The sequence below is a fragment of the Malus domestica genome, chromosome 17, assembly GCF_042453785.1.
Source record: "Malus domestica chromosome 17, GDT2T_hap1".
Classification (NCBI taxonomy): Eukaryota; Viridiplantae; Streptophyta; class Magnoliopsida; order Rosales; family Rosaceae; genus Malus; species Malus domestica.
In genome coordinates this window covers 20320832-20345690 of record NC_091677.1, presented here as the reverse complement: position 1 = coordinate 20345690, position 24859 = coordinate 20320832, and the positions used below count along the sequence as shown (strand labels likewise).

Sequence of the window (24859 nt, the reverse complement as noted above, 5' to 3'; positions counted from 1 at the left end):
GAAATAATTTTATTTATAAGTAGACATGGAGCCATTAAACTTGCTTGGTTTTGTTCTCCTTGAGTTTATTCAATTTCTGATATCATAGTCCCCCACTTTTGTCCTGTAACACAACTAATAACTTTTTTCTTCTTCTTTTTTTTGTCTTTTCATGTAGGTGGTGTTTGACCGTGATGGTGTGATACAAATTTTGTTGGCCTCTTCATTTTGTTATTGATATTCTTATATTTGTATTTACTTGTACACTTCCAAATTGCATCACCATAGAGCTCATTAAATGCTATATACATATAAAGTCTTGGGTTTAGCTAGTGAAGTCGTACTTACTGTGCTCAATATGTAGGTGGGGGAGCATGTTTTCCAAGCCCAATTTTGATAAGACAGACATTCTCTTTTCAGGAATTTCATTTGGTCAAACATGTAATTCATCCAAAGAAAGTGTTAAAAAGGAAAAGGTATGCTTCTTTTATTTTATTTTTTCCCTTGGTTTGCATGTTGGAGTTGAGATTGTAGGCCATTCTGAAAAAGAAAGTAGTGGTTGTTTGTCGGTTTGCATGCATCATTTATTGTCCTATTAACCTTCGTTTGTTAATATATCACAATATATAAACATAAGTCGATGTAATTATAGAATATATGAAACGTTATACAGTAATTGAACCTTTCTGGATTATAGTTTAAAATGATTACGGCCCAAATTATCAATCAATTATGAAAACCCCTAATGATGTATGTAGTATGTGCATTAGAGCCTACCCTGTACCATAGAACATAGTGTAACTGTAGCCCCTACCATAGAACCTAGTATACCCTGGACCGGTTTCCGTTTTATGTACTGACTTAGACCCAAATGGGAGGTAAATTGGGAATGTTTATCTATCTTTCATCTTTGTTTAGAGAGTCACATTTTGCTTTATATCATGTATTTCATCTTTTCATTTGTACGCCTTTACCTTGAAGTAATTTAAAGCTTACCATGTGAAGTAAGTTTTGACTTTAGCATTTACTGATATCCTTGTTCTCCTTCCTTCTTTTTTGCTTTGTTGCCCCAGCATTATTTGTCTGTCTTAAGATTTGTAAGCTAATGTTTTAAAACAATAAGAGATTATGATGTGTCTTTATATTATCTTTATTTTATTTGAAGGCCTGAATTTTCATCATACTCTGTACCCCGCATACAAGAGCAGTCGCCCCCCTACACCTGACACCATTGTCCAGGGACTCCAATACTTGAAAGCATCAATCAAGGCTATGTCCATTAAGGTGATTGAGGAAATAGCTCCATATCACAGCTTCATATGACCAGTTAACCCCATAGGTATGTTGTGATTGATCATGAGTCTACTCAAAGGCAGGTGCCCGGTGTGGAAGCTGATGATGTGATTGGGACATTGGCTGTTAGAAGTGTTGATAGTGGGTACAAGGTAAAACTCTTAAGTTATTTTATGAAAGAAGACTATTCTATATTTATTTTTTAAATATACTTAATGTTATCCAAGTATGATTATATTTTTGGTTGTAGCTAAAGAATGATTAAATAAAATTTCGTTTCTTTTTTTGGTAATTGGTACAAACAAAATTTCATTTCTATCCATATGAAAATAGGTCACTTTGATTGTCAAGTGGGACTTCAATCTCTGCTCACCTTCCCAGAGTGTTCGAGATTAATTGTAATTAGAAATCTAAGAATATATTGTTTCCTACCTTTTTGTGTGATCTAGTTAAAGTGATTTGGTTTTTGTTTAATGTCTTCTATAACCAGGGTTGTGTTCCATTTGAACCCTTTTTGGGTTGTGACTAATGAATCTTGTGTTCTCTCTGTTTTTGTCGTGTGACAAAACTGAATTCCTGTTTCATTAGTCACAACCCAAAAAGGGTTCAAATGTTTAGAAGTGGGTGAGTAAAAAGTTTGGCTGTAGTCATTGTCTCAAAACTGTTTGTGGTTTAACAGTTTCACATTTTTTGCTAGTAAATAGAAGGGGGTGAAACGTTTGGCTGCAGTCATTGTCTCAAAACTATTTATGGTTTAGCAGTTTGACATTTTGGGCTCGTTTGGGAAGTGCTTTTAAATGATTGAAAGCGCTTTTAGAGAAAATGTTTTCAAACCAATCCTTAGTAAAACTGCAAGTTAATCCTGGAAAAGCACTTTAAGTGCTTCCTGCAAGAAGCACCTAACTTGTTCTTCTTGTAGGGAGGGCTTCAAGTGCTTTTGAACCCAAAAATATTTTCTCTAAAAGTGCTTGCAGTAATTTAAAAGCACTTCCAAACGAACCAAAAGACTTTTGACCGTGTTTAGTAGAAAAACTTAAAAACATTTTTGATTATAGAAGCACTTTCTGGAAAAGCACCTGACATCTACTCCTTCACCAAGCACTCCCAAGTGTTTCTCTAGGAATCACTTGGATTTTAATAAAAATTTCAATGTATCTGTAATACTTGCACTTCTAGCAAAAGCACGTATGAGCAAACATGCTTTCTAAATAAGCAGTCCCAAACAGGTCCTAAATAATATCAAGGTAGAAGTTATCCTAGTTCTAAGAGGAACAAGATACTCCAAGTTACCATTGAAGTGGAGATTTCTAAGGGGAGGTCAAGGAAAGCCTTCAGAGAAAACTGGTGTCATTGATAAACTTCGTCCAAAACTGAAGTCCCTTCTCAGACTAGCTCATGCCATTTTATAATTTATTAGTAATTACTCTAGTCTTTCCAGATAGAATCTTTAAATTTCCTATACATCACTAATAACAACTACTCCCATAACAACTACCAAGACTATACATACAACATTAATAATCCACCAAACCCATTAGCTTTTCTATGCATAAGTATTCCTCAATACCTAGTAAGATTAACCAGATAATAATTTTTCTGCATCACATGTGCTGGGATTGGGAGCTAATGGAAGACTTGGCGCAAAATCGAGCGCAGTGGTGTTCTAGGATTCATACAGCTGACCCCACTTCTTATGTGCTGGGATTGGATAGTTAATGACTGTGGGATTGGATAATTACTGAATGTGGGATTGGATAATTAGTGACTGTGGGATTGGATGAGTCTTAGACAGTTATGCAACCATTAGCTGATTTTCTCCCCGTGAAAGTGGGATATAGTTCTTCTATCAGCATTCTTCCATGGAGAATATAGAATTCGTGTAATAACAAAATCATTTATAGTTTTTACAGATAACATGGTAGGATAGATGTATGAAAATTGAAAAGAATTGTATGAATTGTTTTGCTCGGTCATTTTTCTGATTGAATTGCAGCCTCTCCATAAATGGGGGTAAGACTAGCCGACATTCACCTCTCCCAGACCCTGCGTAAAGCGGGAGCCTTGTGCACTGGGTACGACGACCTAAATTTTGACAGGTACGGGTTGTCTCCCCAGACAAAGACTTTTTTCAGATTCTATCTCCTTCGCTGCGCCTTCTACGAATTGCTCCACGTGGCTTTGAGTAAGTAACTTTATTGAATTTCTATCTTTACTTAGTAATGTATGTTCTAACCTGTATAAAAATTCTTAAAATCTGTACATGTTTGCTTGTATTTAATTTCTTATGTTCATGCAATATTGTTTAGCATAAAATACCTCTGCCGCTCGGTGTATTCCTTGCTTTTTTAGTTCTAGAAATCATCAAGTGGTGATTGATTGTCTCAAAATTCTTAATTTTAAAAAGAAAAGAAAATTTTGCTCAAAATAAAATAAAAAAACAAACAGAAAATGTGGTCTGATCGGTTTAGGATACTTAAAATTCTCATATTGCGGCAGAATTCATCAGTATTATTTTCTTTTACATTAAATTAATTAAAATAGCAGCATTTCTTGACAATTTGTAAAGAAAATGGTGCTGTGTACCAGTTTTTTTTCTTCTTTTGACAGTTTTTATGGAGGATGAAAGTCCCAAACTTTGTAGTCATATATTTTTCTATTTATTATTATTTGAATTTGTAGAGTTGAGACGCTGATGTATGTGTACTGATTTCTCAGTATGGTTTATGGAGGATTTTGCTGAAAAATATGGAAGCCTTCAACCTTCTCAGTTGGTTGATGTGATCTCACTTGTCGGTGACAAATCCGATAATATTCCAGGTTATTTTCGTTTTGTTTTTTGTGAAAATTCAAATGAGAAGGGAGGAAAGTGATTATTTCATTTTTTTTCCTTTTTACTGGATAATAGTCCAGTTATTAAAATTTAGTTATAGCATGATATTAGATGCTTTATTTTATGAATACCAAGTGAGAGATGAAATTCAGTGAATTTTTCCTGTAGCTTGAGATGCCATTCATCAGCCTCAGGACGATATTTTTGTATGAGAACAATGTCCACCCTGGGAAAGTGCCAGTCCCGCATTCATTATATTTTAAAAATGAAATGCAAGAGAGCATTTATTTCAAATGTTGCAATTGAGTTGATTTGAATGAAGAAAAATCGTAGGTATCTACACAAATTCTCTTGGCATCAAACTGATGACTTGAGACGGATCTACTTAGATTTGGACCGGGAATGAGTGGTTAGTTGATTCTTGTCCTTAGTTCAGCAATGGGGGAGGAAAATGGAGTTCTAATGAATGACACTTGCTTATAAGAATATCTAATTTTGGGAAAGGATACTGGAATTTCAAATGATATATATTTTTTTTAATCTTTTGTAAAAATGATCATTGGATTTTATGTTTGGACCTGGTTGTTATAATTGCAGGAGTCCATGGAATTGGAAATGTTCATGCTGTGCAACTCATCACTAAATTTGGTGCGTAAAATATGTCATCATTTTACTTTCTTTTGGAATTGAACTTGCATGGTTCTAGCAGTAGTAGTCCTTCCTGAAGGCTCTACTGCTTAATGTGGTGCTGATCTGCACCTACCTAGAATACAACAACAACAACAACAACAAAGCCTTTTCCCACTAAGTGGGGTCGGCTATATGAATCCTAGAACGCCATTGCGCTCGGTTTTGTGTCATGTCCTCCGTTAGAACCAAGTACTCTAAGTCTTTTCTTAGAGTCTCTTCCAAAGTTTTCCTAGGTCTTCCTCTACCCCTTTGGCCCTGAACCTCTGTCCCGTAGTCACATCTTCGAACCGGAGCATCAGTAGGCCTTCTTTGCACATGTCCAAATCACCGGAACCGATTTTCTCTCATCTTTCCTTCAATTTCGGCCACTCCTACTTTACCTCGAATATCCTCATTTCCAATCTTATCATTTCTTGTGTGCCCACACATCCCACGAAGCATCCTCGTCTCCGCCACACCCATTTTGTGTACGTGTTGATGCTTCACCGCCCAACATTCTGTGCCATACAACATCGCTGGCCTTATTGCCGTCCTATAAAATTTTCCCTTGAGCTTCAGTGGCCTACGACGGTTACACAACCCGCCGGATGCACTCTTACACTTCATCTATCCAACTTCTATTCTATGGTTGAGATCTCTCTAATTCTCCGTTCTCTTGCACGATATATCCTAGGTAGCGAAAACGGTCGCTTTTTGTGATCTTCGCTAGATTGCTCCGATCATTAGTGTGGATAAGTATATAAATGGATATAGATAGGAAAGCAAACACAAGATGTACGTGGTTCACCCAGATTGGCTACGTCCACGGAATAGAGGAGTTCTCATTAATTGTGAAGGGTTTACACAAGTACATAGGTTCAAGCTTTCCTTTAGTGAGTACAGGTGAATGATTTAGTACAAATGACATTAGGAAATATTGTGGGAGAATGATCTCGTAATCACGAAACTTCTAAGTATCGGAATGTGGTATCGTCTTGACTTGCCTTATCTGTCTCACAGGTAGATGTGGCATCTTCTCTGGAAGTACTCTTCCTCCATCCAGGGGTGGTATCTTTAACTGGTGGAGATGCACAAGGTAATGTATCAATTTCACTTGAAGCTTACTTGTAGTTTCAGGCTTGGTCAAGCGCGATACAAACCATGTAGTAGGAGTCCCTCAAGTTGCCGAGCTAGGGGATTTGCTGAAAGAGGTGACAGACAAGGTAAGCAATCAGAGCTCCGGCTGATTGTTCACATTCTCCCTATCTTGCAGGCAGCATGAAGGATAAAGAGAAGAAAAATGAGAAGAGATGATATGGGATACTTTTGCTTTTGAAGAAGTAACTTTCCACAGGCTTATTCTTGAACTGAGCTGGAGGGTTTTCTGGTTTCCTCCAGAGTATAAGGCCGACTGAAGAATTTGAGGGTCAAAACAAGTCCATCAAATCTAGAGTACGTTCGACCCTACTGATATGGGATACTTTTGCTTTGACAGAGTAATGGATGTATCGGCACGTGTGCTGTTACGCTTGTCTCCACATGCTTCCTTGTATCCTTCTCACTTGCCCTATCTGTTCCTCAGGCAGATGCGGTATCTTCCCTGGAAGCATAAGATGTTGAAGATGAGTACTCGAGAGCAATGCCAGGTAAGTAAGTTCCAGACAGTCAGTTCCTGGCTGGAAGCTTGATTCCAAGTGCTGACTGATTGCTCTCTTTCTCCTTGTCTTGCAGGTAAGAACAAGGCCAAAGGAAAAGACAGGGAAAAAGCATGATATGGGATACTCTTGCTTTTAACCCTGATGATATGAGATATTCTTGCTCTAGTATAACTTGTTTGCAGAGGTATTATCGGGGGGAAAGAAAGCTGAATATTTCGAAAGGCTTCGTTGAGAGTGCCCTCTCATATATGAGGAAGGGTTGAGCATTTTTGCAGGTCTGTCTGTCCGTTGGGGATGGAGGTTGACATATATAGGAGTCTCCTTAACAACAAGTAGTAATGCTATTCCTTTACCCAGTCAGAGCACTTTGAAAAAGTGGTCTGTGGTATGTGGAAAGCTGATGTTGCGTGTGAAGATTACAGACAGCTTTATCCAAGGAGATCCGGCTCTTGTAGTTGGGAAAGTGTTGCCTCTTCGGTTTTCGAACAAGCAATCCTATCAGGGATCTGGCTCTCGAGATTCGGAGAACGATGTCTCTTCGATTTTTGAGAAAGCAATCCTGCTGGGGGTCTGGCTCTCGAGATTCGGAGAGCGGTGTCTCTTCGATTTTTGAGAAGGTAATCATGTTGGGAGTCTGGCTCTCGAGATTCGGAGGGCGGTGCCTCTTCGATTTTGGAGCAAGCAATCTTGTTGGGAGTGTTTTCTCGAATGTGAGTAAAGGTTGGGCATGTTTGCTAGTCTACCTTGCCACGAAGCACAGAGGTTGACACACAGGGACTTTCCAATTATCCAGCAATGGTACTGTTCCTTTACCCTCTCTTCGATTTTTGAGAAAGTAGTCATGTTGGGAGTCTGGCTCTCGAGATTCGGAGGACGGTGCCTCTTCGATTTTGGAGCAAGCAATCTTGTTGGGAGTGTTTTCTCGAATGTGAGTAAAGGTTGGGCATGTTTGCTAGTCTACCTTGCCACGAAGCACAGAGGTTGACACACAGGGACTTTCCAATTATCCAGCAGTGATACTGTTCCTTTACCCTTGTGGGTAATAATATGGGGTAGCTAGACCTTCAAAATTTATGTGTCTAAACTTTGTTAGTGCTGTTTCTTTGCTATTCTTTGACCCGTCTTGGTCAGAGCGATGTAGTGGAAGCTGCAAGCTTCACGTGCTCAACTTTGGCAGAGAACTTTGGCAAAGTTATCTGTGATACACATGAGCTACTATTGCGTGTGGGAAGTGGGTGATTGAACAGTAAGACTCATGTGCTTTCTACTTCACCAGAAGTCTTCGACAGAATGCCCATAATTTCCGCAAAGCTGAGTGTGCGTGTGACAGGTGCTGCCAAGGCTGGAAAAGTAGGTGCCTCTTCGATTTCTGAGATCGGCCCTCGTGGTCTCTGAGCAGCCCAACTTTTGAGAAAGCACGCGCCTCTTCGATTTCTGAGATCGGCCTTCGTGGTCTTTGAGCAGCCCAACTTTTGAGAAAGCAGACGCCTCTTCGATTTCTGAGATCGACCCTCGTGGTCTCTGAGCAGCCCAGCTTTTGAGAAAGCAAACGCCTCTTCGATTTCTGAGCAGGCGCCTCTTCGATTTCTGAAGCTCCGTCAAGTGCAGATTTTTATAGGGGCTGGCATTAAGTTCCAAAGCACACTTGAATCTCCCCCAGTAGAAGCTCCATTCTTACACTTCTAAGATCTTGATTTGTTCGACCTCTTCTCTCTTCAACACCTTTGAAAATGTCTGGCCCCTCCGACCGTCGTTTTGACTTGAACCTTGTTGAAGAGGCAGCCCCGCCTTCTCCAGACAACATATGGCGCCCATCCTTCGTCTCCCCTACTGGTCCTCTTACCGTTGGGGATTCCGTTATGAAGAATGATATGACCGCTGCGGTGGTGGCCAGGAACCTTCTCACTCCCAAAGATAACAGACTACTTTCCAAACGATCTGATGAGTTAGCTGTTAAGGATTCTCTGGCTCTCAGTGTTCAGTGTGCAGGTTCTGTGTCTAATATGGCCCAACGCCTATTTGCTCGAACCCGCCAAGTTGAATCATTGGCGGCTGAAGTGATGAGTCTCAAACAGGAGATTAGAGGGCTCAAGCATGAGAATAAACAGTTGCACCGTCTCGCACATGACTATGCTACAAACATGAAGAGGAAGCTGGACCAGATGAAGGAATCTGATGGTCAGGTTTTACTTGATCATCAGAGATTTGTGGGTTTGTTCCAAAGGCATTTATTGCCTTCGTCTTCTGGGGCTGTACCGCGTAATGAAGCTCCAAATGATCAACCTCTGATGCCTCCTCCTTCTAGGGTTCTGTCCAGTACTGAGGCTCCGAATGATCCCCCTCCGGTGCCTTCTCTTTCTGGGGCTCTACCGACTGCTGCGACTTCTCCTAAGCAACCTTTGTGAAGGCTCTCTCTTGTTTGTTTATTTTGACTCATGTATATGTACATATTTGTAGCTTATCGGGGATATCAATAAATAAGCTTTCCTTCATTTCAACGTATTGTGTTAAATACACCAAAGCCTTCTTCTCTAAGTTCTTTGAATTTTCTTTTGTTGGAGCTTTGTGAGTGGAGCATGTAGGTTGAGGTAGTGTTCCCTTAATTTCCTGAGTGAGGAAAACTTCTCGGTTGGAGACTTGGAAAATCCAAGTCACTGAGTGGGATCGGCTACATGAATCTTAGAACGCCATTGTGCTCGGTCCTGTGTCATGTCCTTCGTTAAATCCAAGTACTCTAAGTCTTTTCTTAGAGTCTCTTCCAAAGTTTTCTTAGGTCTTCCTCTACCCCTTCGGCCCTGAACCTCTGTCCCATAGTCGCATCTTCTAATCGGAGCGTCAGTAGGCCTTCTTTGCACATGTCCAAACCACCGTAACCGATTTTCTCTCATCTTTCCTTCAATTTCGGCTACTCCTACTTTACCCCGGATATCCTCATTCCTAATCTTATCCTTTCTCGTGTGCCCACACATCCAACGAAGCATCCTCATCTCCGCTACACCCATTTTGTGTACGTGTTGATGCTTCACCGCCCAACATTCTGTGCCATACAGCATCGCCGGCCTTATTGCCGTCCTATAAAATTTTCCCTTGAGCTTCAGTGGCATACGGCGGTCACACAACACGCCGGATGCACTCTTCCACTTCATCCATCCAGCTTGTATTCTATGGTTGAGATCTCCATCTAATTCTCCGTTCTTTTGCAAGATAGATCCTAGGTAACGAAAACGATCGCTCTTTGGTATTTCTTGATCACCGATCCTCACCCCTAACTCGTTTTGGCCTCCATTTGCACTGAACTTGCACTCCATATATTCTGTCTTTGATCGGCTTAGGCGAAGACCTTTAGATTCCAACACTTCTTTCCAAAGGTTAAGCTTTGCATTTACCCCTTCCTGAGTTTCATCTATCAACACTATATCGTCTGCGAAAAGCATACACCAAGGAATATCATCTTGAATATGTCCTGTTAACTCATCCATTACCAACGCAAAAAGGTAAGGACTTAAGGATGAGCCTTGATGTAATCCTACAGTTATGGGAAAGCTTTCAGTTTGTCCTTCATGAGTTCTTACGGCAGTCTTTGCTCCTTCATACATATCCTTTATAGCTTGGATATATGCTACTCGTACTCCTTTCTTCTCTAAAATCCTCCAAAGAATGTCTCTTGGGACCCTATCGTACGCTTTCTCCAAATCTATAAAGACCATGTGTAAATCCTTTTTCCCATCTCTATATCTTTCCATCAATCTTCGTAAGAGATAGATTGCCTCCATGGTTGAGCGCCCTGGCATGAACCCGAATTGGTTGTCCGAAACCCGTGTCTCTTGCCTCAATCTATGCTCAATGACTCTCTCCCAAAGCTTCATTGTATGACTCATTAGCTTAATACCCCTATAGTTCATGCAATTTTGTACGTCGCCCTTATTCTTGTAGATAGGCACTAAAGTGCTTGTTCGCCACTCATTTGGCATCTTCTTCGTTTTCAAAATCCTATTGAAAAGGTCAGTGAGCCATGTTATACCTGTCTCTCCCAAAACTTTCCACACTTCGATTGGTATCTCGTCTGGGCCTATTGCTTTTCTTTGCTTCATCTTCTTCAAAGCTACAACCACTTCTTCCTTCCGGATTCGACGATAAAAAGAGTAGTTTCTACACTCTTCTGAGTTACTCAACTCCCCTAAAGAAGCACTCCTTTCATGTCCTTCATTGAAAAGATTATGAAAATAACCTCTCCATCTGTCTTTAACCGCATTCTCTGTAGCAAGAACTTTTCCATCCTCATCCTTGATGCACCTCACTTGGTTTAGGTCCCTTGTCTTCTTTTCCCTTGCTCTAGCTAGTTTATAGATATCCAACTCTCCTTCTTTGGTATCTAGTCGTTTATACATATCGTCGTAAGCCGCTAACTTAGCTTCTCTCACAGCTTTCTTCGCCTCTTGCTTCGCTTTTCTATACCTTTCACCATTTTCATCAGTCCTATCCTTGTATAAGGCTTTACAACATTCCTTCTTAGCCTTCACCTTTGTTTGTACCTCCTCATTCCACCACCAAGATTCCTTTTGGTGTGGGGCAAAGCCCTTGGACTCTCCTAATACCTCTTTTGCTACTTTTCGGATACAACTAGCCATGGAATCCCACATTTGGCTAGCTTCCCCCTCTCTATCCCACACACACTGGGTGATTACTTTCTCTTTGAAAATGGCTTGTTTTTCTTCTTTTAGATTCCACCATCTAGTCCTTGGGCACTTCCAAGTCTTGTTCTTTTGTCTCACTCTTTTGATATGTACATCCATCACCAACAAGCGATGTTGATTAGCCACGCTCTCTCCTGGTATAACTTTGCAATCCTTACAAGTTATACGATCCCCTTTCCTCATTAGAAGAAAATCTATTTGTGTTTTTGACGACCCACTCTTGTAGGTGATCACATGTTCTTCTCTCTTCTTAAAGAAGGTGTTGGCTAAGAAGAGATCAAATGCCATTGCAAAATCCAAGATAGCTTCCCCATCCTCGTTTCTCTCCCCAAAACCATGGCCACCATGAAAACCTCCATAGTTGCCTGTCTCCCTGCCCACGTGTCCATTTAAATCTCCTCCTATAAATAACTTCTCCGTCTGAGCAATTCCTTGCACCAACTCTCCAAGATCTTCCCAAAATTTCTCCTTCGACCTCGTATCCAACCCTACTTGAGGTGCGTACGCACTAATCACATTGATAAGTTCTTGTCCTATTACAATCTTGATTGCCATGATTCTATCTCCTACCCTCTTGACATCTACAACATCTTGTACCAAGGTCTTGTCCACGATGATGCCAACACCGTTTCTCGTTCTATGTGTGCCCGAATACCAAAGTTTAAACCCTGAGTTTTCTAGATCCTTTGCCTTACTACCAACCCACTTAGTTTCTTGTAGGCACATAATATTTATCCTTCTCCTCACCATAACTTCCACTACTTCCATAGATTTTCCCGTTAAGGTTCCTATATTCCACGTTCCTAAACGCATTTTGCTCTCTTGAACTCTACCCTTCTGTCCTAGCTTCTTCACCCTCCCCCGTCTAATAGGATCAAAGTACTTCTTTTGTGTGTCCCGGGTAAAGTTGATAGGAGCATATGCTCCCAAACAACTTTGAGTGGAGTCGTTCGAAAAGAAGTTTCTATGGCCCCCTTGCTCATTTAACACTGCATCCGGGTGCCGATGGAGATACAGCGACCCTTGCTCACTTATCACTGTGCTCGGGCCGCACAGCGCGCCACTTACGGGTGACGCCCTAGCTTTAGCGCTATTTTGTTCTGGATTCATTTTCATAAGGATTCGACGTGATCATGGAGTGCCGGCTGTCGACTACCTGACGCCCTCCCCCTCCTCCTTTATCCGGGCTTGGGACCGGCCATGTAAGAGAATACAAATAATAAATAATAAATACACCATTCCAATAATGTGTAGCCTTTCTTTCCAACTGAAGCGTTGCTAAATTTTTACGACGTTTAATCTCTATATGATTGCCAATAAAGTAAGGAGAAGGAAAAGAAAGCTTGGACTTTCAAACCTGTTGTGTATCAGTAATTTGAAATTTCAGTACAGATGGCTTTTTAAAGGAAAAAGACGTGTTTGTCAGGTTTGGTTCTTCTTAGTTGGGTTGGGCGGGTTGGACCAGATGCTATGCTTACACACAAGACTACCCCTCTTCCCGAAAGCTTCGTGGGGACTACTAATACCGATTTTATACACGCATTTGTATTGCATAATTTTCTTTTTTAAGTAACCTGTTGTTACATATCTTTTAGAATGAAGCATGGATCAGCACGACCTGAGTAAGAATGAGATTGCATTTCTTTTTAACAATCAAATTTTTATTGCAAACAAACAATAAAAATACAAGAGCTGGCAACAAGTCCGCAAAAGAACAAACAAGACACAAAACTAACTACTAGCAGCATTCCAATTACGCCAAATTCTGAAAAATAAAAATCTCTATATTCTGTAGTAGCCGATGCCCACCTAGATGACCATGACCCAACTTTATCCCTAAGATCCTCCCTTCTACTAACTACGTAGTTGTAAAAAATCAGCTTGTTTCTTTCCATTCAAATGGCCCAAAAGATAGCTGAAACTACATATAACCCCATAAGACCTTGGCTTTCTTCCCCTTTCCTGGTAATTTATGTTTCTCTACCATAAAAGAATAAAATCCCTGGGTAAAACCCAACTGATACCCAACTCCCTAAACAACTTCAACCATACATGTAAAGCCACTGGACAGTGAAGAAGCAAATGATCAACAAACTGAACCTTTGTTGCATAAAATGCACCAATCAGGTGGAAGGCATGAATCAGGTGGAAGGCATGAATTAGGTCTCCGGTTTTGATTAGGTAACCACAATAAGATTTAACAGAGAAGCTTCATGAAGAATCAAGAATCCAACTTCTTGCATCAACCCTTGAAGGGTGTATCAACACCCCTGGCTCTCCACCTCTACTGCGTAGCCATTGGCTTGAGATTCACAAATCAATGAAAATACGTGAGTCTTATCCAATCTTGTCAAGAAAGATGACAAATTGTCTACTTCCACATCACACAGAGTCCTTCTAAAGCCAAAGTCTCAACTCACAGAATATTGAGCAAAACTCGCTACACTAGAAATACTCTTGTTATGAAACCTGGATATGTTGAACAGCCTAGGAAATGAGAACTGTAGATAGTTTTCGCCCAGCCAAATGTCTTCCCAAAAATGGCAACACTCCAGAAAAGAACAATAACCTTTGGAAATATTCTTCTTCTTCTGAGGACTTCTGCTTTATCTTGGAATCCAGCCATTGTCACTGAGACCATACTTGCTTCTCATCACTTTATGCCAGATAGAATCACATTCGAGTTCAAAAGGGATTTTAATTCAAAAGAAACAAATACGCTATAATTCTCATTGTATTCGGTTAACAAATCTAACCTAATTCTCCCTCAATTCCATTGCCCCTCACCACATTCAAGTTTTGGTGAATTTTTCTGGATCAATAATAAGGAAGAGATCTTGTCCCTGCTGGTTTTTTACCATAAATTGATCCACAGGTAGAGATAAAAGATTTTCATGGATCCTCCTACAGTTGGATCCACATGTTATTATATTTCTCCATGTATTCAGAAAAGTTTCCTTGGATTACTGACAATATTAGATTAGGCGTGTGCCTTTCAATGGCTTGGAAGTCAGTATTACCTGTAAAGTTGTAACCTAATTTGTAACTGTTGAGAACTTATCATGTCTAACTCACACTGTTGCATCTGTTCTCTCATTGCAGGCCTTGATAGAAAATGCTGATCAGGCTCTCTTGAGCAAGAACTTGGTAATCATATTTCTTTATCCAGATTCTCTTCTAGCTCTCCGTTTCTCTTTTCATAAGGGAGGGGTGGGATAGGGGGTTTGCCCATTCAAAAAAGAAAAAGTTTTTTTTCATAAAACATAAATACGGATTTATCTTAATAATTAGTGATTAGTGTTACAATGAATTCTTGTTCCTGATAAAATTGGGCTCAGTCCTCGTTTCTCAAAAAAAAAAAAAAAAAAAAAACAAAAAAAAAAAAATCCAAATTCTGATAATCGAGAAGATAAGATGAAAGCATTTTAAATATGTAGTTTTTTGTCATTTCTCACCTTAAGACTGCAAGTAAATGTTTTTTTTTTTTTGGTGTGGGGAGTACCCATGTACCCTTGTAATTCTGCTCTTGAGCAGCTCAAGTTTTGCTTGAGAAAAAGCCTGTTAATATTTGTTTGTTGAAGAATCAAGTCAAGCTGAAGCTTAAATCCATAAGTGAACCAAATCAAAGCCATACAAACACGTTCATTGAACAAGATACAACAACAACAACAAAGCCTTTTCCCACTAAGTGGGGTCGGCTATATGAATCCTAGAACGCCATTGCGCTCGGTTTTGTGTCATGTCCTCCATTAGATCCAAGTACTCTAAGTCTTTTCTTAGGGTCTCTTTCAAAGTTTTCCTAGGTCTTCCTCTACCCCTTCGGCCCTGAACCTCTGTCCCGTGGTCACATCTTCGAACCGGAGCGTCAGTAGGCCTTCTTTACACATGTCCAAACCACCGTAACCGATTTTCTCTCCTCTTTCCTTCAATTTCGGCTACTCCTACTTTACCTCGGATATCCTCATTCCTAATCTTATCCTTTCTCGTGTGCTCACACATCCAACGAAGCATCCTCATCTCCACTACACCTACGTGTTGATGCTTCACCGCCCAACATTCTATGCCATACAGCATTGCCGGCCTTATTGCCGTCCTATAAAAATTTTCCTTGAGCTTCAGTGGCCTATGACGGTCACACAACATGCCGGATGCACTCTTCCACTTCATCCATCCAGCTTGTATTCTATGGGTGAGATCTCCATCAAATTCTCCGTTCTTTTGCAAGATAAATCCTAGGTAGCGAAAACGGTCGCTCTTTGGTATTTCCTGATCTCCGATCCTCACCCCTAACTCATTTTGGCCTCCGTTTGCACTGAACTTGCACTCTATATATTCTATCTTTGATCGGCTTAGGCGAGGACCTTTAGATTCCAACACTTCTCTCCAAAGGTTAAGCTTCGCGTTTACCCCTTCCTGCGTTTCATCTATCAACACTATATTGTTTGCGAAAAGCATACACCAAAGAATATCATCTTAAATATTAAGTTTGTGATCTTCGCTAGATTGCTCCGGTCATTAGTGTGGATAAGTATGTAAATGGATAGAGACAGGAAGCAAACACAAGATGTACGTGGTTCACCTAGATTGGCTACGTCCACGGAGTAAAGGAGTTCTCATTAATTGTGAAGGGTTTACACAGTATATAGGTTCAAGCTCTCCTTTAGTGAGTACAAGTGAATGATTTAGTACAAATGACATTAGGAAATATTGTGGAAGAATGATCTCATAATCACGAAACTTTTAAGTACCGAAGTGTGGTATCATCTTCACTTGCCTTATCTGTCTCATAGGTAGATGTGGCATCTTCTTTGGAAGTACTCTTCCTCCCTTCAGGGGTGGTATCTTTAACTGGTGGAGATGCACAAGGTAATGTATCAATTTCACTTGACGCTTACTTGTAGTTTCAGGCTTTGTCAAGCGCGATACAAACCATGTAGTAGGAGTCCCCCAAGTCGCCGAGTTAGGGGATCTGCTGAAAGAGGTGACAGACAAGGTAAGCAATCAGAGCTCCAAGCAATCAGTCCCAGATTAGAAGTTTGATTTCGAGTTCCGGCTGATTGTTATCCTTCTCCTTATCTTGCAGGTAGCATGAAGGATAAAGAGAAGAAAAGGAGAAAATGTGATATGAGATACTTTTGCTTTTGAAGAAGTAACTTTCCACATGCTTATTCTTGAACTGGGCTGGAGGGTTTTCTTGTTTCCACCAGAGTATAAGGCCGACTGAAGAATTTGAGGGTCAAAACAAGTCCATCAAATCTAGAGTACGTTCGACCCTGCTGATATGGGATACTTTTGCTGTTGACAAAGTAGTGGTTGTATCGGCACGTGTTCTGTTGCGCTTGTCTCCACATGCTTCCTTGTATCTTTCTCACTTGCCCTATTTGTTCCTCAGGCAGATGTGGTATCTTCTCGGGAAGCATAAGATGTTGAAGACGAGTACTTGAGAGCAATGGGGTTCCAGGCAATCAGTTCCGGACTGGAAGCTTGATTCCAAGTGCTGACTGATTGCTCTCTTTCTCCTTGTCTTGCAGGTAAGAACAAGGCCAAAGGAAAAGATAGGGAAAAAGCATGATATGGGATACTCTTGCTTTTAACCCTGATGATATGAGATATTCTTGCTCTAGTGTAGCTTGTTTGCAGAGGTGTTCTCGGGGGGAAAGAAAGCTGAGTATTTCGAAAGGCTTCATTGGGAGTGCCCTCTCAGATATGAGGAAGGGTTGAGCATTTTTGCAGGTCTGCCTGTCCGTTGAGGATGAAGGTCGACATATATAGGAGTCTCCCTAACAAGGAGTAATACTATTCTTTTACCCTGCTTGGTCATAGCACGGTAGTGGGAGCTGCCAGCTTCACGTGTTTTAACTCTGTCAGAGCACTTTGAAAAAGTGGTCTGTGGTATCTGGAAAGCTGATGTTACGTGTGAAGATTACAGACAAGCTTTATCCAAGGAGATCTGGCTCTCGAAGTTGAGGAAGCGGTGTGAGGATTACAGACAAGCTTTATTTAAGGGGCTCTCGAAGTTGAGAAAGCGGTGCCTCTTCGGTTTTTGAACAAGCAATCCTGTCGGGGATCTGTCTCTCGAGATTCGGAGAACGGTGCCTCTTCAATTTTTGAGAAAGCAATCCTGCTAGGAGTCTGGCTCTCGAGATTCGGAGAGCGGTGTCTCGTCGTTTTTTGAGAAAATAATCATGTTGGGAGTCTGGCTCTCGAGATTCGGAGGACGGTGCCTCTTCGATCTTGAAGCAAGCAATCTTGTTGGGAGTGTTTTCTCGAATGTGAGTAAATGTTAGGCCTGTTTGCTAGTCTACCTTGCCACGGAGCACAGAGGTTGACCCACAGGGACTTTCCAATTATCCAGCAATGGTCCTGTTCCTTTACCCTTGTGGGTAATAATATGGTAGCTAGATCTTCAAAATTTATGTGTCTAAACTTTGTTAGTGCTGTTTCTTGGCTATTCTTTTACCCTTCTTGGTCATAGCGATGTAATAGGAGGTGCAAGCTTCACGTGTCTAAACTTTGTCAGAGATTTTTTGCAAAGTTATCTGTGGTACCCGTGAGCTGATGTTGCGTGTGGAAAGTGAATGATTGAACAGTAACATTCACGTGCTTTCCACTTCACTAGAAATCTTCGACAGAATGCCCGTAATTTCTGCAAAGTTGAGTGTGCATGTGACAGGTGCTGACAAGGCTGAAAAAGCAGGTGCCTTTTCGATTTTTGAGATCGGCCCTCGTGGTTTCTGAGCAGCCCAGCTTTTGAGAAAGCAAGCGCCTATTCGATTTCTATGATCGACCTTTGTGGTCTTTGAGCAGCCCAGCTTTTGAGAAAGCAAACGCCTCTTCAATTCCTGAGATCGGCCCTCGTGGTCTCTGAGCAGCCCAGCTTTTGAGAAAGCAAACGCCTTTTTGATTTCTGAGCAGGCGCCTCTTCGATTTCTGAAGCTCCGTCGAGTGCGGATTTTTATAGAGGCTGGTATTAAGTTCCAAAGCACACTTGAATCTCCACCAGTAGAAGCTCCCTTCTTGCACTTCTAAGATCTTGATTTGTCCGACCTCTTCTCTCTTCAACACCTTTGAAAATGTCTGGCCCCTCCGACCGTCGTTTTGACTTGAACCTTGTTGAAGAGGCAGCCACGCCTTCTCCAGACAACATATGGCGCCCATCATTCTTATCCCCTACTGGTCATTTTATTGTTGGGGATTCCGTGATGAAGAATGATATGACCGCTGCAGTGGTGGCCAGGAACCTTCTTACTCCCAAAGATAACATACTACTTTCCAAACGGTCTGATGAGTTGGCTGTTAAGGATTCTCTGGCTCTCAGTGTTCAGTGTGCAGGTTCTGTGTCTAATATGGCTCAACGCCTATTTGCTCGAACCCGCCAAGTTGAATCATTGGCGGCTGAAGTGATGAGTCTCAAACAGGAGATTAGAGGGCTCAAGCATGAGAATAAACAGTTGCACCGGCTCGCTCATGACTATGCTACAAACATGAAGAGGAAGCTTGACCAGATGAAGGAATCTGATGGTCAGATTTTACATGATCATAAGAGGTTTGTGGGTTTGTTCCAAAGGCATTTATTGCCTTCGTCTTCTGGGGCTGTACCGCGTAATGAAGCTCCAAATGATCAACCTCCGATGCCTCCTCCTTCTAGGGTGCTGTCCAGTACTGAGGCTCCGAATGATCCCCCTCCGGTGCCTTCTCTTTCTGGGGCTCTACCGACTGCTGAGACTTCTCCTAAGCAACCTTTGTGAAGGCTCCCTCTTGTTTGTTTATTTTGACTTGTGTATATGTACATATTTGTAACTTCTTAGAGATATCAATAAATAAGCTTTGTTTCATTTCAACGTATTGTGTTAAATACATCAAAGCTTTCTTCACTAAGTTCTTTGAATTTTTCTTTTGTTGAAGCTTGTATGTTGAAGCTTTGTGAGTGGAGCATGTAGGTTAAGGTAGTGTTCCCTTAATTTCCCGAGTGGGGAAAACTTCTCGGTTGGAGACTTGAAAAATCCAAGTCACCGAGTCGGGTCGGCTATATGAATCTTATAACGCCATTGTGCTCGATCCTGTGTCATGTCCTCCGTTAGATCCAAGTACTCTAAGTCTTTTCTTAAAGTCTCTTCCAAAGTTTTCCTAGGTCTTCCTCTACCCCTTCGGCCCTGAACCTCTGTCCCGTAGTCGCATCTTCTAACCGGAGCGTCAGTAGGCCTTCTTTGCACATGTCCAAACCACCGTAACCGATTTTCTCTCAGTTTTCCTTCAATTTCGGCTACTCCTACTTTACCTCGGATATCCTCATTCCTAATCTTATCCTTTCTCGTGTGCCCACACATCCAACGAAGCATCCTCATCTCCGCTACACCCATTTTGTGTACGTGTTGGTGCTTCACCGCCCAACATTCTGTGCCATACAGCATCGCCGGCCTTATCGCCGTCCTATAAAATTTTCCCTTAAGCTTCAGTGGCATACGACGATCACACAACACGCCGGATGCACTCTTCCACTTCATCCATCCAGCTTGTATTCTATGGTTGAGATCTCCATCTAATTCTCCGTTCTTTTGCAAGATAGATCCTAGGTAGCGAAAACGGTCGCTCTTTGGTATTTCCTGATCTCCGATCCTCACCCCTAACTCATTTTGGCCTCTATTTGCACTGAACTTGCACTCCATATATTCTGTCTTTGATCGGCTTAGGCGAAGACCTTTAGATTCCAACACTTCTCTCCAAAGGTTAAGCTTCGCATTTACCCCTTCCTGAGTTTCATCTATCAACACTATATCGTCTGCGAAAAGCATACACCAAGGAATATCATCTTGAATATGTCCTGTTAACTCATCCATTACCAACGCAAAAAGGTAAGGACTTAAGGATGAGCCTTGATGTAATCCTACAGTTATGGGGAAGCTTTCGGTTTGTCCTTCATGAGTTCTTACGGCAGTCTTTGCTCCTTCATACATATCCTTTATAGCTTGGATATATGCTACTCGTACTCCTTTCTTCTCTAAAATCCTCCAAAGAATGTCTCTTGGGATCATATCATACGTTTTTTCCAAATCTATAAAGTCCATGTGTAAATCCTTTTTCCCATCTCTATATCTTTCCATCAATCTTCGTAAGAGATAGATTGCCTCCATGGTTGAGCGCCCTGGCATGAACCCGAATTGGTTGTCCGAAACCCGTGTCTCTTGCCTCAATCTATGCTCAATGACTCTCTCCCAGAGCTTCATTGTATGACTCATTAGCTTAATACCCCTATAGTTCATGCAATTTTGTACGTCGCCCTTATTCTTGTAAATAGTCACCAAGGTGCTCTTTCGCCACTCGTTTGGTATCTTCTTCGTTTTCAAAATCCTATTGAAAAGGTCAGTGAGCCATGCTATACCTGTCTCTCCCAACGCTTTCCACATTTCGATCGGTATATCGTCTGGGCCCACTGCTTTTCTATGCTTCATCTTTTTCAAAGCTACAACCACTTCTTCCTTCCTGATTCGACGATAAAAGGAGTAGTTTCTACACTCTTCTTAGTTACTCAACTCCCCTAAAGAAGCACTCATTTCATGTCCTTCATTGAAAAGATTATGAAAATAACCTCTCCATCTGTCTTTGACCGCGTTCTCTGTAGCAAGAACCTTTCCATCCTCATCCTTGATACACCTCACTTGGTTTAGGTCCCTTGTCTTCTTTTCCCTTGCTCTAGCTAGTTTATAGATATCCAACTCTCCTTCTTTGGTATCTAGTCGCTTATACATATCGTCATAAGCCGCTAACTTAGCTTCTCTCATAGCTTTCTTTGCCTCTTGCTTCGCTCTTCTATACCTTTCACCATTTTCATCGGTCCTATCCTTGTATAAGGCTTTACAACATTCCTTCTTAGCCTTCACCTTTGTTTGTACCTCCTCATTCCACCACCAAGATTCCTTTTGGTATGGAGCAAAGCCCTTGGACTCTCCTAATACCTCTTTTGCTACTTTTCGGATACAGCTAGCCATGGAATCCCACATTTGGCTAGCTTCCCCCCCTCTATCCCACACACACTGGGTGATTACTTGCTCTTTGAAAATGACTTGTTTTTCTCCTTTTAAATTCCACCATCTTGTCTTTGGACACTTCCAAGTCTTGTTCTTTTTTCTCACTCTTTTGATATGTACATCCATCACCAACAAGCGATGTTGATTAGCCAAGCTCTCCCCCGGTATAACTTTGCAATCCTTACAAGTTATACGATCCCCTTTCCTCATTAGAAGAAAATCTATTTGTGTTTTTGACGACCCACTCTTGTAGGTGATCACATGTTCTTCTCTCTTCTTAAAGAAGGTGTTGGCTAAGAAAAGATCATATGCCATTGCAAAATCCAAGATAGCTTCCCCATCCTCATTTCTCTCCCCAAAACCATGGCCACCATGAAAACCTCCATAGTTGCCTGTCTCCCTGCCCACGTGTCCATTTAAATCTCCTCCTATGAATAACTTCTCCGTCTGAGCAATTCCTTGCACCAAGTCTCTAAGGTCTTCCCAAAATTTCTCCTTTGAACTCGTATCCAACCCTACTTGAGGTGCGTACGCACTAATCACATTGATAAGTTATTGTCCTATTACAATCTTGATTGCCATGATTCTATCTCCTACCCTCTTGACATCTACAACATCTTGTGTCAAGGTCTTGTCCACGATGATGCCAACACCGTTTCTCGTTCTATTTGTGCCCGAATACCAAAGTTTAAACCCTGAGTTTTCTAGATCCTTTGCCTTACGACCAACCCACTTAGTTTCTTGTAGGCACATAATATTTATCCTTCTCCTCACCATAACTTCCACTACTTCCATAGATTTTCCCGTTAAGGTTCCTATATTCCACGTTCCTAAACGCATTCTGCTCTCTTGAACTCTACCCTTCTGTCCTAGCTTCTTCACCCTCCCCCGTCTAATAGGATCAAAGTACTTCTTTACGTTTAGTTCAACGCCGGACTAAAAATAAAAAGATTAACAAACTTTAATATTACATTATTTAATACATATCTATTAATATTTTAATACATACTTATTAATATTCTATTATTGTGCAACATTTTTCATTTTCTTAAGAACTCTCCTTTCCCTAGAAACTTCTCTGCTTTTCTCCCTCTTTGACCCTATCACTTTCTCTTCGTTTCTCCATCTTTTTTCTGCACAATTCAGATCCTTCAATACTATTTTTATTGCAAGACGCAAATTTTTCAAGAGATTTTTCTAATCACTGTCTTGATTTTGAAGTGCGAGATCGCCGTCTTGCATCTGCAGTGCGAGACCGCTGTCCTGATTTTCCAGTACGTGATTGACGTCTTTCTTTGCCAGATTGAATTCTACAAATTCTCAATCTGCAATTTGAAACTTTGAAATTGTTTTGAATCAGGAAAAAAAAAAGAGGAAAAGGAGGAAGAAAGTACCTTGATTCGTTACCTGTAAAAGGAAGAGAGGTTGGACTGTAGAAAGAAAGAAGCATGAGTTGCTGCCGTCGATCGATTCCTCTGAAACCATTAATCCTTAGCGTCGCCTCCATAGAAGGCGGGATCGATTTGATGACGTAGTCATCGATTTGCTACTGTTGTTGTTGTTGATGTGCGAAGGATGAGAACCATGGGTTTGAAAGTAGAAAGGGCGAGATCGACGAAGCTCGTAGAGGATTAGAGGGGTGAACGAAGCTGGTCTTTGTAGTCCGGCTGTTTTTGGAGGGTCTCGCTAAGACCCTTTAGTGAAGGCTTTAGTGAATGTGAGTTCCTCCTAGTCCCACTAATGCTAATCCCTGCTGCTAACAAACACAAAATTAGACTATATGTTAGTATTTAGTGAGGGCTAAGGAGGGCAAACAAACACGCCCTAAATAGACTAGATTACCTTTTAGTTCTTAGTACTTCTATGTCCAACTCTTGTGGCCTCTGTAGCAACTCCACCCCCCTTAAGCAATATAATTTTGACTTCTATTCTTCCACCTTTTACCCTTAGCTATATGTGGTTGCTTACTTTATGTGGGCATTACTAGTTTCATGATAGAAATCATTACTTCAGTATATAGTCTCGCTAACAACTACTAATGTTAGTGAGAAACAGTTTAAGAAAGGCTTTTTAGCTAAAATGGACCCTGAGATTATCTTAACTCTTTAATTTGGTCATTGAGATTGAAATCAATAGAACCGGTCCCTAAGTTTGTCCACCATTAATCAATTTGGTCATTCTATGAAAAATCTCCATTAAATAAGGAGAAAATGGTAGAAATATCCTCACTTTTTTTTTTCAAAATATTTTGTCCATTGTTTATTAAAATTGAGGGTAGTTTTGTAATTTTGGTCCTTATTAACAAAGAATTTCACGGAAGAACCAAAATGATTGATGGTGGACATACTCAGGAACTAGTTTTATCGATTTCAAATCTCAGGAACTAAAGTAAGGAGTTATACAAATCTCAAGTATCATTTTGGCTAAAATGTCTTCAAGAAATAATATAAAAAAAATAAAGATATTTTAATCTTAAATAAATTTTTTGCCCCAATATGAAATGACTATTTATGACCTCACAATGTTTTGTATGCTCTACACTATAGACATCATTAGTGAAATCTCTACAAATACGAACATGTTGTAGTTGTAGTTAGAATTACATCACATGTGTGTGTAAATCCTAATAGATTATGTTTACGAATCCTATGTGAATTTATCCTTTCCTAGCAAACATTGTATTACTTGTACGGTAAGTAAGCCCATTATTTTTACTATATAAAAAAGCACAATGTATGGTGAAATATCATCACAGTAATTTCCCAACCCTATCTTTTCTCTCATCTGACGCTTCACTAAGGAACCGAAGGCTATTCTGCTATAAAGCTGTTCACAATATTCATCAAGCAATCTAACTAACCTCAAAAACATGGTTTCAATTTTGATATTTTGAGGCTTACCTTTTGGTTGGTGGCTGAGAAAATTGGGGGAAAAGGAAAAGAAAATTGTAGTGTTGAGTGGCTCAATGGTGGTGTTTCTGCAGTGATTTTTTTCTAAAATTAAGTCCAAATGCATTTTTGTATATGTGGAATGTGCCACGGATTAAGTCCATTGCACTATCATAGATTAAGTCCATTACACTATCACATATTAAGTTCATTTCCCTGTGTCCATTTGTTTTCACCTCAAATTCTTACTCTGAATCTCTCTAATATTTTGCATTTTAGTTCGGACTCCCATCGCAACTTCATAATCTGCTCTTGAGCCAACATGACTTTATGTTTTTTAATCTATTGTTTGATTTTCTGGGCTTATATTATTTGTTTCCCTTTGCTTTGTTTCTCATTCTTGGTTGTCACTGTGATCTTGTGATTGTTCAAAGGTCTGTTGGTTTCTCTTTTTTTTGGGTTTAAGTTTTGTCTCTGTGATTCTGTAATTGTTCAAAGGTCCCTTGCTGTCTCTGTGATTCTAGTTTAACCCAGAGTTCTTAATTTTTTTTTTCGAATGATGTTAGTGATGCGAAATATATAAGCACACAAAATAAACCCTCTTTTTATCAATTGTAGCAAAGTATTTAAGTAGGGATCGTTCTAGGCTGGGGATTAGGAGGGATTGCTAAATCACTTGAAAACTGACTCAAAAACGTAAAAACGAAGTTTAAAACACTAAACTAGACTCAAAGAATGCAAAACTAAACTCTAAAACACTAAAACAAACCAAAAAACTCAAAACAGCACATAAACACTCAAAACTGCCTTAAAAACACAATCT

At 40.5% G+C, this 24859-nt stretch overlaps 1 protein-coding gene across 2 annotated transcripts; it reads left to right on the top strand.

Annotated features, from left to right (window-relative positions):
* Window positions 1-1282: 1282 nt before the first annotated feature.
* On the top strand, window positions 1283-23084 carry LOC103453543 (uncharacterized). Of its 2 annotated transcripts, XM_070817378.1 has the most exons (7): window positions 1283-1424; window positions 3266-3454; window positions 3988-4089; window positions 4700-4750; window positions 14226-14270; window positions 22370-22422; window positions 22509-23084. In XM_070817378.1, exons 2-5 carry the CDS (start codon window positions 3277-3279, stop codon window positions 14243-14245), a joined length of 351 nt encoding a protein of 116 aa, XP_070673479.1. In that variant the 5' UTR covers window positions 1283-1424; window positions 3266-3276; the 3' UTR covers window positions 14246-14270; window positions 22370-22422; window positions 22509-23084. The 2 variants fall into 2 exon arrangements, with proteins under 2 accessions (XP_070673479.1, XP_070673480.1); XM_070817379.1 differs by lacking the exons at window positions 4700-4750; window positions 14226-14270; window positions 22370-22422; window positions 22509-23084 and adding an exon at window positions 4271-4396.
* The last annotated feature ends 1775 nt before the right edge of the window (window positions 23085-24859 follow it).

Excerpts from the sequence above, each read along its gene's own strand:
- LOC103453543 (XM_070817378.1), top strand. The coding sequence starts at position 3,277 with ATGGGGGTAAGACTAGCCGACATTCACCTCTCCCAGACCCTGCGTAAA. Across the intron at positions 3,455-3,987 it reads ATTGCTCCACGTGGCTTTGA|TATGGTTTATGGAGGATTTT; the intron begins GTAAGTAACTTT and ends CTGATTTCTCAG. Across the intron at positions 4,751-14,225 it reads GCAACTCATCACTAAATTTG|GCCTTGATAGAAAATGCTGA; the intron begins GTGCGTAAAATA and ends CTCTCATTGCAG.